Raw genomic sequence first — 12,890 nt, 5'->3', positions numbered from 1 at the left:
TTAAACTTTAAAAAACTCCCCCCTTGTTCCAGCTGCCCCAAAGTGACTTCATTGTGCGGTCCTGAGTTCCACCACTGAGTCCCACCACCTCTTTTCCCAGAAAAAAAGCCCTGATCAAGCCATTCCCCTTAGAAATCCTCCTCCATCATGGGTGGGATTTTCTGCATGCACAAAGCACCCCAATCCAGCTCCTTTAGCTGCACGTGCGTAGAAGTTCTTCAGCATGATTCTCAATGAAATGCCCGTTGATTGCTGTGAGAGTACCTGGACTTTTTCTAAAACAGGCATGCTCTTTGCAAAATAACCTTGTGGTTCACGAACTGAGCAGTGTCCCTTGTGACACCCACATCTGCTTCTGTGCCAGTCATCCTTGTGTACCAAACAGAACTTGAGTTACAATGAAAATGTAGATTCCATGTGCAGCTGGTAATGAAAAAGGCAAACTCCGTGCTTTGGATTATTAGGAAAGGGACTGAAAATAAAACAGCTGAGATTGTAATGTCCTTGTACAGAGCTATGTAGCTCTCTCGTTTGCAGTACTTTGCATAGTTCCGGTTGCTGTATCTCAAAAAAGGTATTGTGGAGCTGGGAAAAGTGCAGAAGAGGGCGACCAAGATTATTGGAGCACCTTTCCTAGGAGGAAAGGCTGAAGAGTCTGGGACTTTTCAATCTAAAAAATACAGCAAGAGGAGATCATGGTGAAGGCTTATAATGTTACGAATATGGTGGAGAAAGTACATACAGAAAACCTTTTCTCCCTCTCCCATAACAGTAGAACTCGGGACCACCTGAGTGAAGTTGATGGGCAATAGGTTTAGAACAGACAAAAGGAAATACTTCTTTACTCAATGAGTAATTACATTGCAGAATTCCCTGCCAGTGTATGCAGTGACGGTCGTAAGTGCAGATGCCGTTCAAAGGGGGTTAGACAGATTCCTGGAGGTGCAGTCCATCAGTGGCCCCTATCTGTGGCGACTAAAAGGGACCTCCCATTCTTCTTGGATCAGGACCTGCCAGAGTAGAGGACAGAACCGTGTAGCGGCTGCACATTTCCTCGGAGTGACCCACTGGCCTCCCACGGTGATGGCAGTAAAATGTGCTCTACTCTCTGACCGGCTGGCAACTGCCTCCGGCTACTAGTTTACCTGGCAGAAGTCATGCGCTGGGTGTCATGCCCGAGTTCCCTCAAGAGTTGGCACATTTTGCTGGCGTTCAGGACCGGCAGGATCCTGAACAAAACACGCCAAGCCTGGCTGATCGCCACTGCTAGGGCCAGGTAGGAATTTGGCCCCAAACCAGGCAGGCGGTTTTGGGGTGGCAAGACCCCTTCTCATGCTTCCATAGCGGCACAAAACTGCAGGGCCACAGGGCAACTGGAGGCAGAGCCAGTGGGAATGGGTGTGGGGTTGCAACTGTTTTGCTAAACACAGAAACAGTTTTTAAGCAAAAGCAATAATGAAAAATGATAAATCCATATTATGCAATCCTGAACTCTGTGTCTGCCCTCCGGCCTGATGCGGCACCACGCTTTGCCCAGAAGCTGGGGCTGGAGAGGCACGTGCAGGTGTCGGTGTCACTGGAATCCCTTCAGGGTTTTGCTCAGAGACCAGTGGGACCAATGTCAGGAGACTGGCTGTGTTAGTCTGTAGCAGGGGGGGAAATCTCCCACCCCAGCTGGGACCCTTCACACCTTGTCGCTTGTGCTTTCCATCCCTCTGTACTGCAGTAAAGGAGCACCTTGTTAACTGGCCTCAGCCTCCCCCCACCATGTCCCATGTAGGCACAACTTTTTCCATCCCCCAAAGGAGTCTGATGTAGGACCGTCTTCCTTGGCATGCTGAGATTCTTTGCTGAGCAAGGCCGTATGTCTTTCGGGTGCCATGCTCCTCTGGGTCTTTCGAGGTAAAAGCAGCAGTTGCCTTTGGACGCAACCAGGGCAGGAAGGTAGATCTGTTGTATTGCTCTTCCCTTGAATGCCAGCCTTTCATGTTTTTGTGGATTTGTTTTACTCAAAGTCACACTGTGCAATGGGGTCAGTAGTTTTAACATTTGAAAGAACACTCATACAACATGACCTGTCATCAGGCATTAGAACGCAACTCCCTCCTCGGGCCACATGTGACTTCCCGCCAGGGGTCTGAAAAATGGGAACAATGTAGAGCCCGCTACCAGGATGGTGAGCTCTGGCAATTAGTATGGAACGGAAGACATCTTGGTTGGGTGCCGGGCCAGAGAAGCAATGGTTGATGGGCAAAGAAGACAGACACACAGCCGGAAGAGCCCTGGGAGACTGCAAACAGGAGAGCCTTTACAATGTGGATATGGGCAGTTGCCCAAGGGGCACAGAATGGGCACCAAAGATATATAGATATAACTCCCCATTCTTTTATCTAATGTCTTTTGCCAGTTATGAATGATTTAGTACATTTCTAAAAGTTCACAAGAAAAACAAAATGGTGCCTTAAAGACAAACAACTGCGGAGGAGGAGCTGAGAGGGAGGGTCTGGGGATCAGCAGTTACAAGCCAGGTGATCCGAGGGGGCTTCGTCGCCCTGCTTACCTGCTGATCCCGTTTTAGACACCGCGAATTTACGCTCGCAGGAGTCATGATGGCGTTTGCCCCCAACCTCTCCCTCTCAGCTCCTCCCTCACCTACCTTTGCAACTTTCCCTTGAAACAGCATCCCCAGACTTTAGGCTTTATGGCATCTCTGGACTTTTGTTTTATTTCGCTATAACAGACTAACACGGCTACCCTCTTGCATTCAGAAGAAAGCTGGGTATCAGCTCCCTCAGAGGCTTAGTGAGGGCAGCAGGCCAGAGAGGTTAGCACAGCTGCCACTTCTCATTGGCTCTGTGCCTACTGTTCAGCACATTCAGCCCCTGAACATGACTGGGGAGGGAGGAACAAATTGCAAACATGAGCAGGCATGAGAAGGCAAGGCTGGGGCACAAGAGCTTTGGAGCAGGGGCAGCCTGTGTGAGCATTTCAGCAGCGCTACCCTGGAAGGCAGAAGCCACAAGGGGTGGGCGCGGACACAAAATGTCTTTTCCCAGGCCTGGTGACAGCCCTGGCCACCCAACGTGATCCATGGAGCATGCCAGTCCCAAACACTGTGCCCCCCTCTGCCTGCTTCTCTCCACTGCGGGGGAGCTGCATGTTGGCATTCACTTGCCGTTCTCGGGAAGCCCCTGCAGCAGCAGCAGCAGTGGCCAGAAAGGGAGCCTCCCCCCAACTTTTATTTCCTTCCCACAAGGCAAACAGAGTGGACAGGCCAGCCCAGAGCTCCTGTCCCAGCGCCTCCTTTCCCTCATTCTAGGGGCAGGTTGTGCTGCCTCCTGGCTGAGGGAGAGGCGCTCTGCGCATGTACAGAGGCACTTGGTTGTCTGTCCACCATGTAGCCTGTGAGTGATCCTGCAAACTGGCTCCCCACTCCCTCATTAGCCTCCCTCCCTTTCATTCCTACTTGCCGCCCCCCACCCCACCCCCCTTTGTGGCTTGATACAGAGGAAAAGGGAGGCCGAGTTCCTGTCCTGGCAGCAGACAAGCAAAGATCTGCTCAAGTCCAAGGCAGCGCTTGGCTGGGGGGTGTCAGTGGACAAAGTGTCTTCCTTTGCGGAGCAGCTGGGGCAGCACAAGCAGCCCTGGAAGCCACCGTGGCCTGCAAGTCCCTTTAGCTCCAGCTGGCTGCAGACAGGAGTGAGGAAGGAGCCAGGCGTAGAAATGCCTGCTGCTGCTCTCTCCACCGCCCCCTTTCCGTTATTTATTTTCATGTATATTCCGCCTTTCTGGCTGAGACTCGAGGCGGATCACAGCAGGGTCAAGGGGTGTGACCTTCTGCAAGGTGAGACAACAGGGTTGCAGAAACCTCAGAATCGAGCACAAATCCAGTGGGAGCGGGAACGGCCCTGAAGCACAACATGAGCCGAGCGGCCGACACAGCCCTCCCTCCCTCGACAGCCACGCCCAAATAGTCCAGCCCACCTACCCGCCTCACCCCCAGGCCCCTCTCCGCAGCACCCCCTGGTAGAAAAGCCCTCCTGAGGAATTCAGGTTTGCGATGGCTGCCGAAGGCCGGGAGGGTGGCAACCTTCCGGAACTCCTTCAGGGTCCCAGTTTGGCGCTCAGCCTCAGCGGCGCAAAAAGCCGCAAGCCGCGGCCAGGCCCGAGTTGGGGAATGCCTGGAGATTCGGGGGGGGGGGGCTGGAGAGGGCAGGGGTCCTCGGCGGGCTATAACGCCCTAGAGAGAGCCCACCTTGCGGCGCTCCCTTTTCTCCGGGGGGACGGGCTCTTTGGCAGGAGGGCGACTGGAATTCCGGGAGATCTCCAGCTCGCACCGGGAGGCTGGCAAGCCCTCCGCTACTGGGGAGGAGGGCTGCGCCGGGGGGGGGGGCGAGAAGCGCTCTGCGCGCGCTCGGGGGGCTGCGGGGGCGGGCGGCGTTTCTGCTGGGCGGGAGGCGGGAGGGCGCCCGCGGGCGGGGCGGCCCGGCTGCTCCCTCCCCGGCCTGGAGAGCGCCCGCCCGAGCCGGAGGGGAGGAGCCGGCGGCGGCGGGGCTGGCTGGCCGGGCGGCCGTCGGTTGGTGGCGCGCCCGGCCGCCCCCGCCGCCATGTGCGGGCAGCAGTCGCGGCGGAGGCGTCCGCGGCGTGCCGGCGGCGGCGGCGGCGGCGGCTGAGCCGAGCGGGCCCGGCGCGGGCCATGGAGCTGCCGGCGGGGGGCGGCGGCGGCGGAGGCGGCCCCGCGCAGCGCCAGGGCAGCTGGCCCGCCGGAGCCCCGGGCGGGCGCGGCGCGGCGGGCGCCGGATCGCGAGGCCACGCCGGGCGGCTGCCGCAGCGGCTGCCGCGGCCCGGGCTGCGCTGAGGCTCGCGGGGGAGGCCGGGCCGGCGCCCAGCCCGCCGCTCCTTGCAGCCGCCCGGCCGGGGCCGGGGCCATGGCGCTGCCTCCGCCGGCGCCGGCGGGCCTCAGCACCGTAACGTATGTTTTCGTTTACAGCCCGAGCGCCAGCGGGAGCGGCCCCGGGGGGGCGCCGGGGGCCGGGCCGGGCGTGGAGCCCACCCCGCACGCCGCGCCGGCCCCGCTGCGGGGGCCCAAGAGGAAGCTCTACAGCGCCGTGCCCGGCCGCAAGTTCATCGCCGTCAAGAGCTACACGCCGCAGGGCGAGGGCGAGATCCAGCTCAACCGCGGAGAAGCCGTCAAGGGTGAGTCGCGGGCGGCAGCAGCCTTCGGGTGGCCCACGCCCCTCGCAGTGGCGCGCCGGCAGCGGGCGGGCGGAGGGCGGCGGGGCTTCGGCGGGGCCTGGGCCGGGGCGGGCCGCACGGGCAGGCGGCGGGCACTGAGGCCGGGCCGGGTCACTCGCAGGGCTCCGGGGCTTCCCTTTCTCCCCCCGCCCCGGGGGGGCGCTTCTTCCGAGCGCAGAGCCGCCCGCCTCGCCTCGCCTCGCCTCGCCGCGTGGGCTGCCTGGCGGGAGGAAGGGCTTCCCGGCCGTGCCTGCTGCTGCTGCTGCTTCGGGCACAGGCGCTGTTCGCGACTCGGCGCGGCGGCAAAGGGGGCCGAGCAGCCCGGCCGGTGCGTTCCGTTTCCGGGCTTGTGCAGCTGGCGGTTCGGCGCCTGCTCCTGCAGACTCGGGGAGACGGGACAAGCCGGAGCGGGGGCGCGCCAGAGCAGGGCCCGGATCATGCCTCCACACGTGTCGCGTTGGCACCCTGGTTGCCGTGCGGGTTGAGAGAGCGGAGGCAGCGGAGTGGGTGCTTCAGGGGCCGGGCAGATGCCAGCCGCTGCCCTGGGTGGGCCTGGCGGTGGAAGATGCTGGGAAGGGCCTGGCGCTGAGCTGAGGGGGGGCCAGGCCAGGAGGGACGTGATTGAGGAAGGGGGCAGAATGCTGCTTGCCTGAAGGCCCATCCGGAGAAGAGCTGGGCTGTTGCTTGTGTTGGGTGGCCTGGAGTTTGCTGCGGGTGCCCCCCCCTCCAAATCGGGCAGGAGCAGAGCAGTCTTGGCCCAGAGGCTGGCCTGTGCGGCTGGTCCTCAGAGTTCAAGGCGGAGGCAGAAGCGACTGGCCTGGCCTCGGACCGAGTAGCTTTGCTGTGGATGGCTTTGCTTGGCACAGGCAGGAGAAGCGCTCCTTTCTTTCCAGAGCAGCTGATGACTGAAGCGCTCCTGACCAGAGGGTCTGGTTTTTTTCTTGTGAACATTCATGGCGAGAGAGGATGGCCCGGGTCTCCCCTGGCACCCATTCCACTGTTGCACTGTGCGTGGGGCGTCTTTATAAACACCGCTGCAGTCTAGCTGTGTGTCATGGTTGCAGTGCTGGGAATTTCTACCCAAGGCTGCTTTGGAAGAAGCCACGCTGGCCTGGCGAGGGCCTTTCGGTCCTGCTGGGCCATGGGCTGCCTTGCCAGCTTTATCCTGGGTCGAGCGAGGGCAGTGATTTCGCACCCCCCTTCCTGCAGTCGTGTCCAAAGGACTGCCACCCTGTGGCCCCTCCCTGGAATAAATAGGCTTGGGCATTAGTGGCGGGGGGGGGGGCGGCAGGCCTGCCTTCCTTGGTGCCACCTGCTGCTGTTCGTGGGCTGGCTCTGGCCATTCAGCCCTGGCCGGTGTTTTTTCTTTGGCTAAAGCAGATGATGTTTTTCAGAGGCTTCTGGCTTTCCTCACAACCAGAGTGTTACCTGAGACAGTTCACAGGAATTTAGCATAACACAGCTATGCCACATAGAGGTAGCCATGAACAGTTTAAGTTGTTGTTAAAAGACAAATCCCCAAGTGTTTGGGACAAAGAGTGTCTCTTCACCTGGCATCTGAATCTCAGAAAAACGGGTAGGGATCTCTGTGCTGAGAGCAAGATGCTGCCAAGGGGAAAGCCCCGTTGCTGCTTACCTGCGTTGGCATGTGGTGGCTCGTCCGTAGGTGGAGCGGGCTGGTCTGCAGCACTGTTTTGTGTCACGCGCCACAGAGAAAGGAGTCCTGGCCAGGGAAGGCAGGGGGCGGAGCCTCGGAAGCGTGGCCGGCTGATTCTGCGCGTGTCTTTTGAGGGATGAGTGCTTGAGGGCAAAGGCAGGGCCGGTGCTTGCCGGGTTGCCCGGCAGGGGCCCTTTCAGCACTGGCCTGGGCCTTGGCTCAGCAAGAGGCAGGCAAAGACCCTCTTGACCAAGTGCAGAGGAGACCGTGTGGCCTGAGCTATCGGATGGAAATGACTGAAGCGTCTCGTTAATATGTATTCTCTTGGCATGCTGGTCTGAGCATCCACTAGTGGACAGTCAAGGTAAAAAAGCTTTAAAGAAGCAATAGAATGTTAGAAGAGTTTTTTAAATAAATAAATTTTTGTGGCTACATATTTTACCAACACCGAAACATATGAATATACCACCAAATTGCAGTTACTTTCTTAGAAGTGTTGACAAAATTGAATGGCTGTTGGGAAACCTGTGCAAAAATGGGAGCATCCCAGAATAGTCAAGGAGAACATACTGGCTAGGCTTGGAGGCCAAGAGCCTCACAAGCAACCGAGCTCCAAAGTAAGTGAGGGGTTAAAAAGCAAGACTCACAATGAGGAGACCCCCCCCCCCCTTCTCCTCTTGCACAGAGTCGACACTAACCTGTTAACACTCCATGTCCTCCTTGGCCCACTTTTTAAAACCACCTTATATTCTTTTTTTATTTCTTTTTCCAATTAAAGCTATCGCTCATTTACTCCAGTGTTTTTATGGGAGTGTTTCTTCCCCCTTCGGTCTGTTTATTTAATATTGAGTGATTCCGCACACGTTGGATAATGCACTTCCAATCCTCTTTATAGATCATTTGGAACTGATTTTTTTGTGCGCGGAACAAAAAATCCACCTCAAATGATTGATAAAGTTCATTGAAAGTGCATTATCCAACATGTGCGGAGTCACTCCTTGTAAAAGAAAAAAATATCAAAAGCTGCTTTTGAAATGCAGAAAGTTACCTGCATGTCCAAAGTAAGCTGTTTTGAAGATGCCTCTTTGTCCAGCAAAGACTCCTGTGAGTTGTGAGAGTCCAGAAGAACACACTTTGGTGACTGCTGAGCCCTTCGTGGTCCCTGGGAGGAAAGAGAGCCCAGAGAACAGGAAAACTCTGGGATTGGGGTCTGCCATAGGGGGATATAAATGCCGCTGTAAAATGGAGATGGAGGCATGCAGGCGAGAGTTCCAGAAATTAAAAGCCCTGTTCGGTCTTCTTCAGAGTAGCACCAGGTTCCTCCGGGAATGAAGCTCCGTGAGCTTCATGGTCCTTTCCTATATGTCCAGCATAATGTTGATTGCCACTTCTGGATCAGAAAGGAATTTCCCTCAGAGCCATATTGGCCAGGGATCCTGGAGGTTTGTTGCTTTCCTCTGGGCATAGAGCAGGGGTCAGTGCAGGAGGTGAGGGGGGGAGACAGCTGTGGGTTTCCTGCACTGTGCAGAGGGCTGGACTAGATGACCCCGGGGGTACCTTCCAACTGTATATGTCTATGAGCTAAGCGGCTCTTCCTTCTGAGTAAATTTGCTTAGGATCATGCTCTTAAATTGGGTAACTCATAGCTCAGCCCCTGCACCCTAGGTGTAGCATATTGATCCCTTAGGCTCACCTGGAAGGGAGCAGGTATTTTTAAGCCGACCCAAGTCCAAAGAGCTGAGGACTTAGCAACTGTACCGGCGTCCATGGCGACACTGCCCACACACTGAATGCAGCATGGGCAATAGCGTACGATGCCCAGGGAAGGCTGAGGGGTGCCTGCTGGGAGCCAGTAACGCCCACATCCTGGCAGCTGTGCAGATGGAATGGGGGTTTGGATCCTGCCCTGGAAACTTCTCTGTCAGATGGACATGCCAGGAAGGAAACGGGGCCATTCCAGCCATATCCCCCCAAATGTCCACACAGCTCGGGCAACCCCCCTCCCCGCTCCAAACGCTCAGGGCCTCTCCTAGGCAAGGGTCCAGGGGCTGGGCTGGGAATGATGCCCCAAGGAGCACATTTATGCAAGGCAAGGGCAGGCAGACATTGAGGCAGCACCGGCTGGAGAATGCACCGATGGACGCTTGCAGAAGGCAGCCTGGCCTCTCCCCGCTGGGGAAAAAACAGGAGTGTTGAAGAGGTTTGAATCCCATCAAAGAGGGAACTTGGATGAAGGCAGAGCTCATCTTTTGGCCCACCACAAGCCAATCGACTGCAGAGTAGAAGAAGAAGCAGAAGCAGAACGCACACGCTCTTATCTACGTGCGAAACAGCACATTTGAGAATCCTTGCTGGACACTCAGATTGAAACTGGTCCTACCTGGCAGGGCAGAAAGGAGGCTTAGCATGGTGGGCCAGCAAAGATTTAGCACACCTGGAGGGTCCAGTTCTTGCATGGGACCAGGTACAGAGAGCCCTGGAAGGAGTCCCAGGCACGGCGGAGACCTTGCAGCTTCAGGGGTGGGATATGCTCACTGGCTCTGTCCCAGATGGGAGTCATTTCACTTAGCACCTTACCCCTGCAGCGTCTCTCTGCTGTGTTCGTAGGTTAATTGTTGCCGCTGTTCTTCCCAGCTGCCCTTGGTCACCCTATCTCTCCACTGCTAACGAGGCTTATTACAAGCCAGGAGTGATGGGGGGGGCGAGGGGGTGAGATGAACCTCAAGGAACCTGCCTCCCCTTGCTGGTGCATCTTTATGAACGGGGCAGAACTTCCTCCGTGCGGAGCCCCCCTAGTCCAATGCTGAAGGCAGCTGAGGTTAGGCAAGAATAGGGCTGGGTGCCGATCCTTCTCTGCCAAACCCGTTAAAACAGATGCATCCGAGAGATCATCAGGAGTGGAGTTCTGAATGCAGGTTTTGATGAATAGAGTTGCCAACTTTTCTGGAGTTGTGAGGCTCCTGTGCCTTTGAAAGCTGCACTGACTAACTAGGGGATCCCCCGTAGAGCTCTCCCAGTCACTGCATGGGAGAATCAACTGTGCTGGTCAAGCCACTGGCTGTTGCATGGCCTGCAGCGACGTAGGAGCCCGGCTCTGGCAAGAGAGTCAGCAGCCAGCGTGGCGAGCTACGCAGTGGGTGTTGCAGCTGCTGGCTACGTCAGCTGCTCTGTGGGTGGGTGGTGCTGCGCTGTGACTGGAGTCCATCCAGGCCACTCTCCCTGTTGGAGGGCTGCCTGGAAAGAGCCAAGAGCCACCAGAGTGGGAATGAGCCGTGTTCTGCAGCCGCAACAAGCCGGGAGGAGGCCCAGGTGTTTGTTCAGTACTTGGCCTGGCTAGGGGCTGGAGTGAGCGGCACCCTCCAGGGGCCCTCCTGGACCTCTGCTTCCCACCTCCCTCTTGGGGGTTCCCTCACATTAGAATTCATAGGCTGGGGACCGTCAGCAGCATCCCAGCCCTCACTTGCTCAGCTGTTGGAGGGAATTCCCTTGGACCTCTGCCTACATGTTCTGCTAGCCCTGCTGCCGGGGCCTCTGGGCCCGCAAGCCCAAAGGGCTCGTGAGTATTTGACTGGCAACGGCAGAACTTGCAGTTACTAGTGATCCGGAACTTTGCTTTCTTCCCGCCAGCAGCAGACAGACTCTGCACCCGGCCTGCCTGCACAGCCCACTCCTGTTTCTGGAAATGTTGGGCACTCTTGACGCTGAACTCAAGGAGGAACAGCAATAGGGGGGGGGGGGCGGGAAGAAAGCAAAAGCAGAGGGAAGCAAGATGGGGCTGCTGAGAGACAGGAGGCCAAGAGGCCTATGGTGGTAGAGAGAGGCCAGCCCTGTGGGCTGCAGGGGGCAAAAGAGGGAAAGGAAACTGAGATGAGACTGCCTGGAGACCTGTGGGTCAGTTATCAGAAGAAGAGGGGCTAAGAGGCAGGGGTGCAGATCTGGCGGGGGGGGAGCACAGAGGGGGAGAGAGAAGGGCACGCATGCTGTTTGGCACAGGGGGTGGTGGGGCAGGAAATGAATGAAGACTCTCATAGTGCGCCTAGGATTTAGAATACAGCACCGCGGCAGCCAGTTGTCGAGGGCTGGCAGTTGAATCAGGTTGCGTCCTCGGCTCGGCTCTCACCCCCGTGTTTTCTTTTCAGAAGACCTGTTCCTAGTCCTCACAACTAGTGCCACAAAGCCAATGGCTGTCCAGTGTAAATTTTCCTACTTCTGTGTTGTGTTCAGTGACATTGAACCCCCTGGTCTTGGCAGTTTCTGTCCCAAGGTCAACAGAAATTAATTGTGAGGCCCACCGGGGACAATGCCATCCTAGTTTTAATAAAACTGTGTGCTGTTTGATCAGAAATCATCCACTATTTGCAAATTATGCTAGCTGATCCTTTTTTTTAAAACCCTTTGAATTGTCAAGTTCTCAAACAGCTATTTATTTCTTAGAGGTCCAGATAGACTCAGCAGTGAATAAAGCACATGACAAAACGTTGAATCCATAGACATGGTTCAGTCAGAAGCAAGATACATCTTTATTGGTCCAGATTAATTTGTAGACAAGCGGTAAATTCATGATAGCTGTTGCTTCCTTGCTTGAGGGGGTAAGATGCCGAACAGAGGGAGGAAGAGGACCATCAACTTTTAACACCTTCACAGGAAGCCTGCAATAAACTTCTATGTTGGAGGGGGGACTACAATTCCCATGAGTACCAATTGTTAAAGGGACAGCACATAGTTCTGACTACACAGATAGCAGAAGCTTACTAAGCTGCGGTTGCAGTACAGTCACATTCCTTGACCATGTGATTACCAAAAGAATTAATTCCTTTATCTCTCAGTACATACATCAAGATCACTCTGGTTTTATTCCACACAGGGACTTAATGAACAATATTTATAAAACCTTAAATTTGATTTCATATTGTCAAGGAAACGGTTTTGAGTCGGCTTTTCTGTCTCTTGATATTGAGAAAGCCTTTGGCTCGGTTGAAATCTCATACCTCAAATTAACATTACAGCATATGCGTTTTGGTAACAAATTTTTGAACATAATCAATACTATCTACTCCCAAGCCTCAGCACAAATTAAAATTAATGACCAAATCTCCAATAGAATTTATATTCAGAGAGGCACCAGACAAGGTTGCCCATTATCCCCCATTTTGTTTGCTTTAACTATAGAACCTCTTGCTATAGCTATTAGAGACAACAACAATATACACAGCATAGACACGAAACTTCATAATTTTAAACTTAGTATTTTTGCAGACGATGTGTTGGTTTACCTTACAGACCCAGCAAACTCGATAAAACACTTACAGGTTACATTAACAAACTTCAGTATGATTTCAGGCCTATCTATTAATCAGTCTAAATCACAACTACTCCCAGTGTACTTACAAACCAATACCATCAACTTGATCAAAAAATATTCTAACTACCAATGGGGTCCTAATAAAATCTCATAACTATACCAACGGACTTGAAACATCTGCTGAAACTAAATCATGACAAGATAATAAATCAGGTAAAACTAAATTTAGATAAATGGAATAAAAATAACCCTTCTTGGTTTGAGAGATATCACCTAATAAAAACATTTGTTATTCCCAAATTCCTTTTTCTTATGAGAGCGATCCCATTAAAAATCCCCCTTAAAACCTTGGTAGAGCCTTTTAAATACATTTTTATGAAATAAAAAGAAACCAAGAATTGCCTTTGGTACACTTACCCGATTAAAACATTCACAAGGAGGATTTAACTACCCGGATTTAGAAATATATCAAGCTTCAATTAGACTACTTAACATAATACAAATTTTGAATATTTCAGAACCCATAGATTGGGTTAAAACGTTGCTACCAAACGACAAACCTATCATGATACAAAATATTATATGGAATGACAAAAAAGACCGCCCAACAATAACTAAAAATAATCACTTCAACCTACCAGGACATTCCATCAAAGACTTAAAGGTCACTGTAGTTCAACAGAAACCTTTCAAAAA

General features: G+C 54.3%; 1 protein-coding gene across 1 annotated transcript in view; it reads left to right on the top strand.

The window, feature by feature from the left end:
• Nucleotides 1–12,890, top strand: part of SHANK3 (SH3 and multiple ankyrin repeat domains 3) — a gene marked incomplete at its 5' end in the record, with an annotated part of 319,560 nt that overhangs the window by 161,976 nt on the left and 144,694 nt on the right. The window contains 1 exon segment of the mRNA XM_054988523.1: nucleotides 4,991–5,196. Within this exon segment, the coding sequence (XP_054844498.1) occupies nucleotides 4,991–5,196 (206 nt within the window).

The sequence above is a fragment of the Eublepharis macularius genome, chromosome 9 (genome assembly GCF_028583425.1).
Source record: "Eublepharis macularius isolate TG4126 chromosome 9, MPM_Emac_v1.0, whole genome shotgun sequence".
Classification (NCBI taxonomy): domain Eukaryota; kingdom Metazoa; phylum Chordata; class Lepidosauria; order Squamata; family Eublepharidae; genus Eublepharis; species Eublepharis macularius.
Note: the sequence above shows the minus strand (reverse complement) of the source record. Positions and strands in the feature narration are given on the sequence as shown.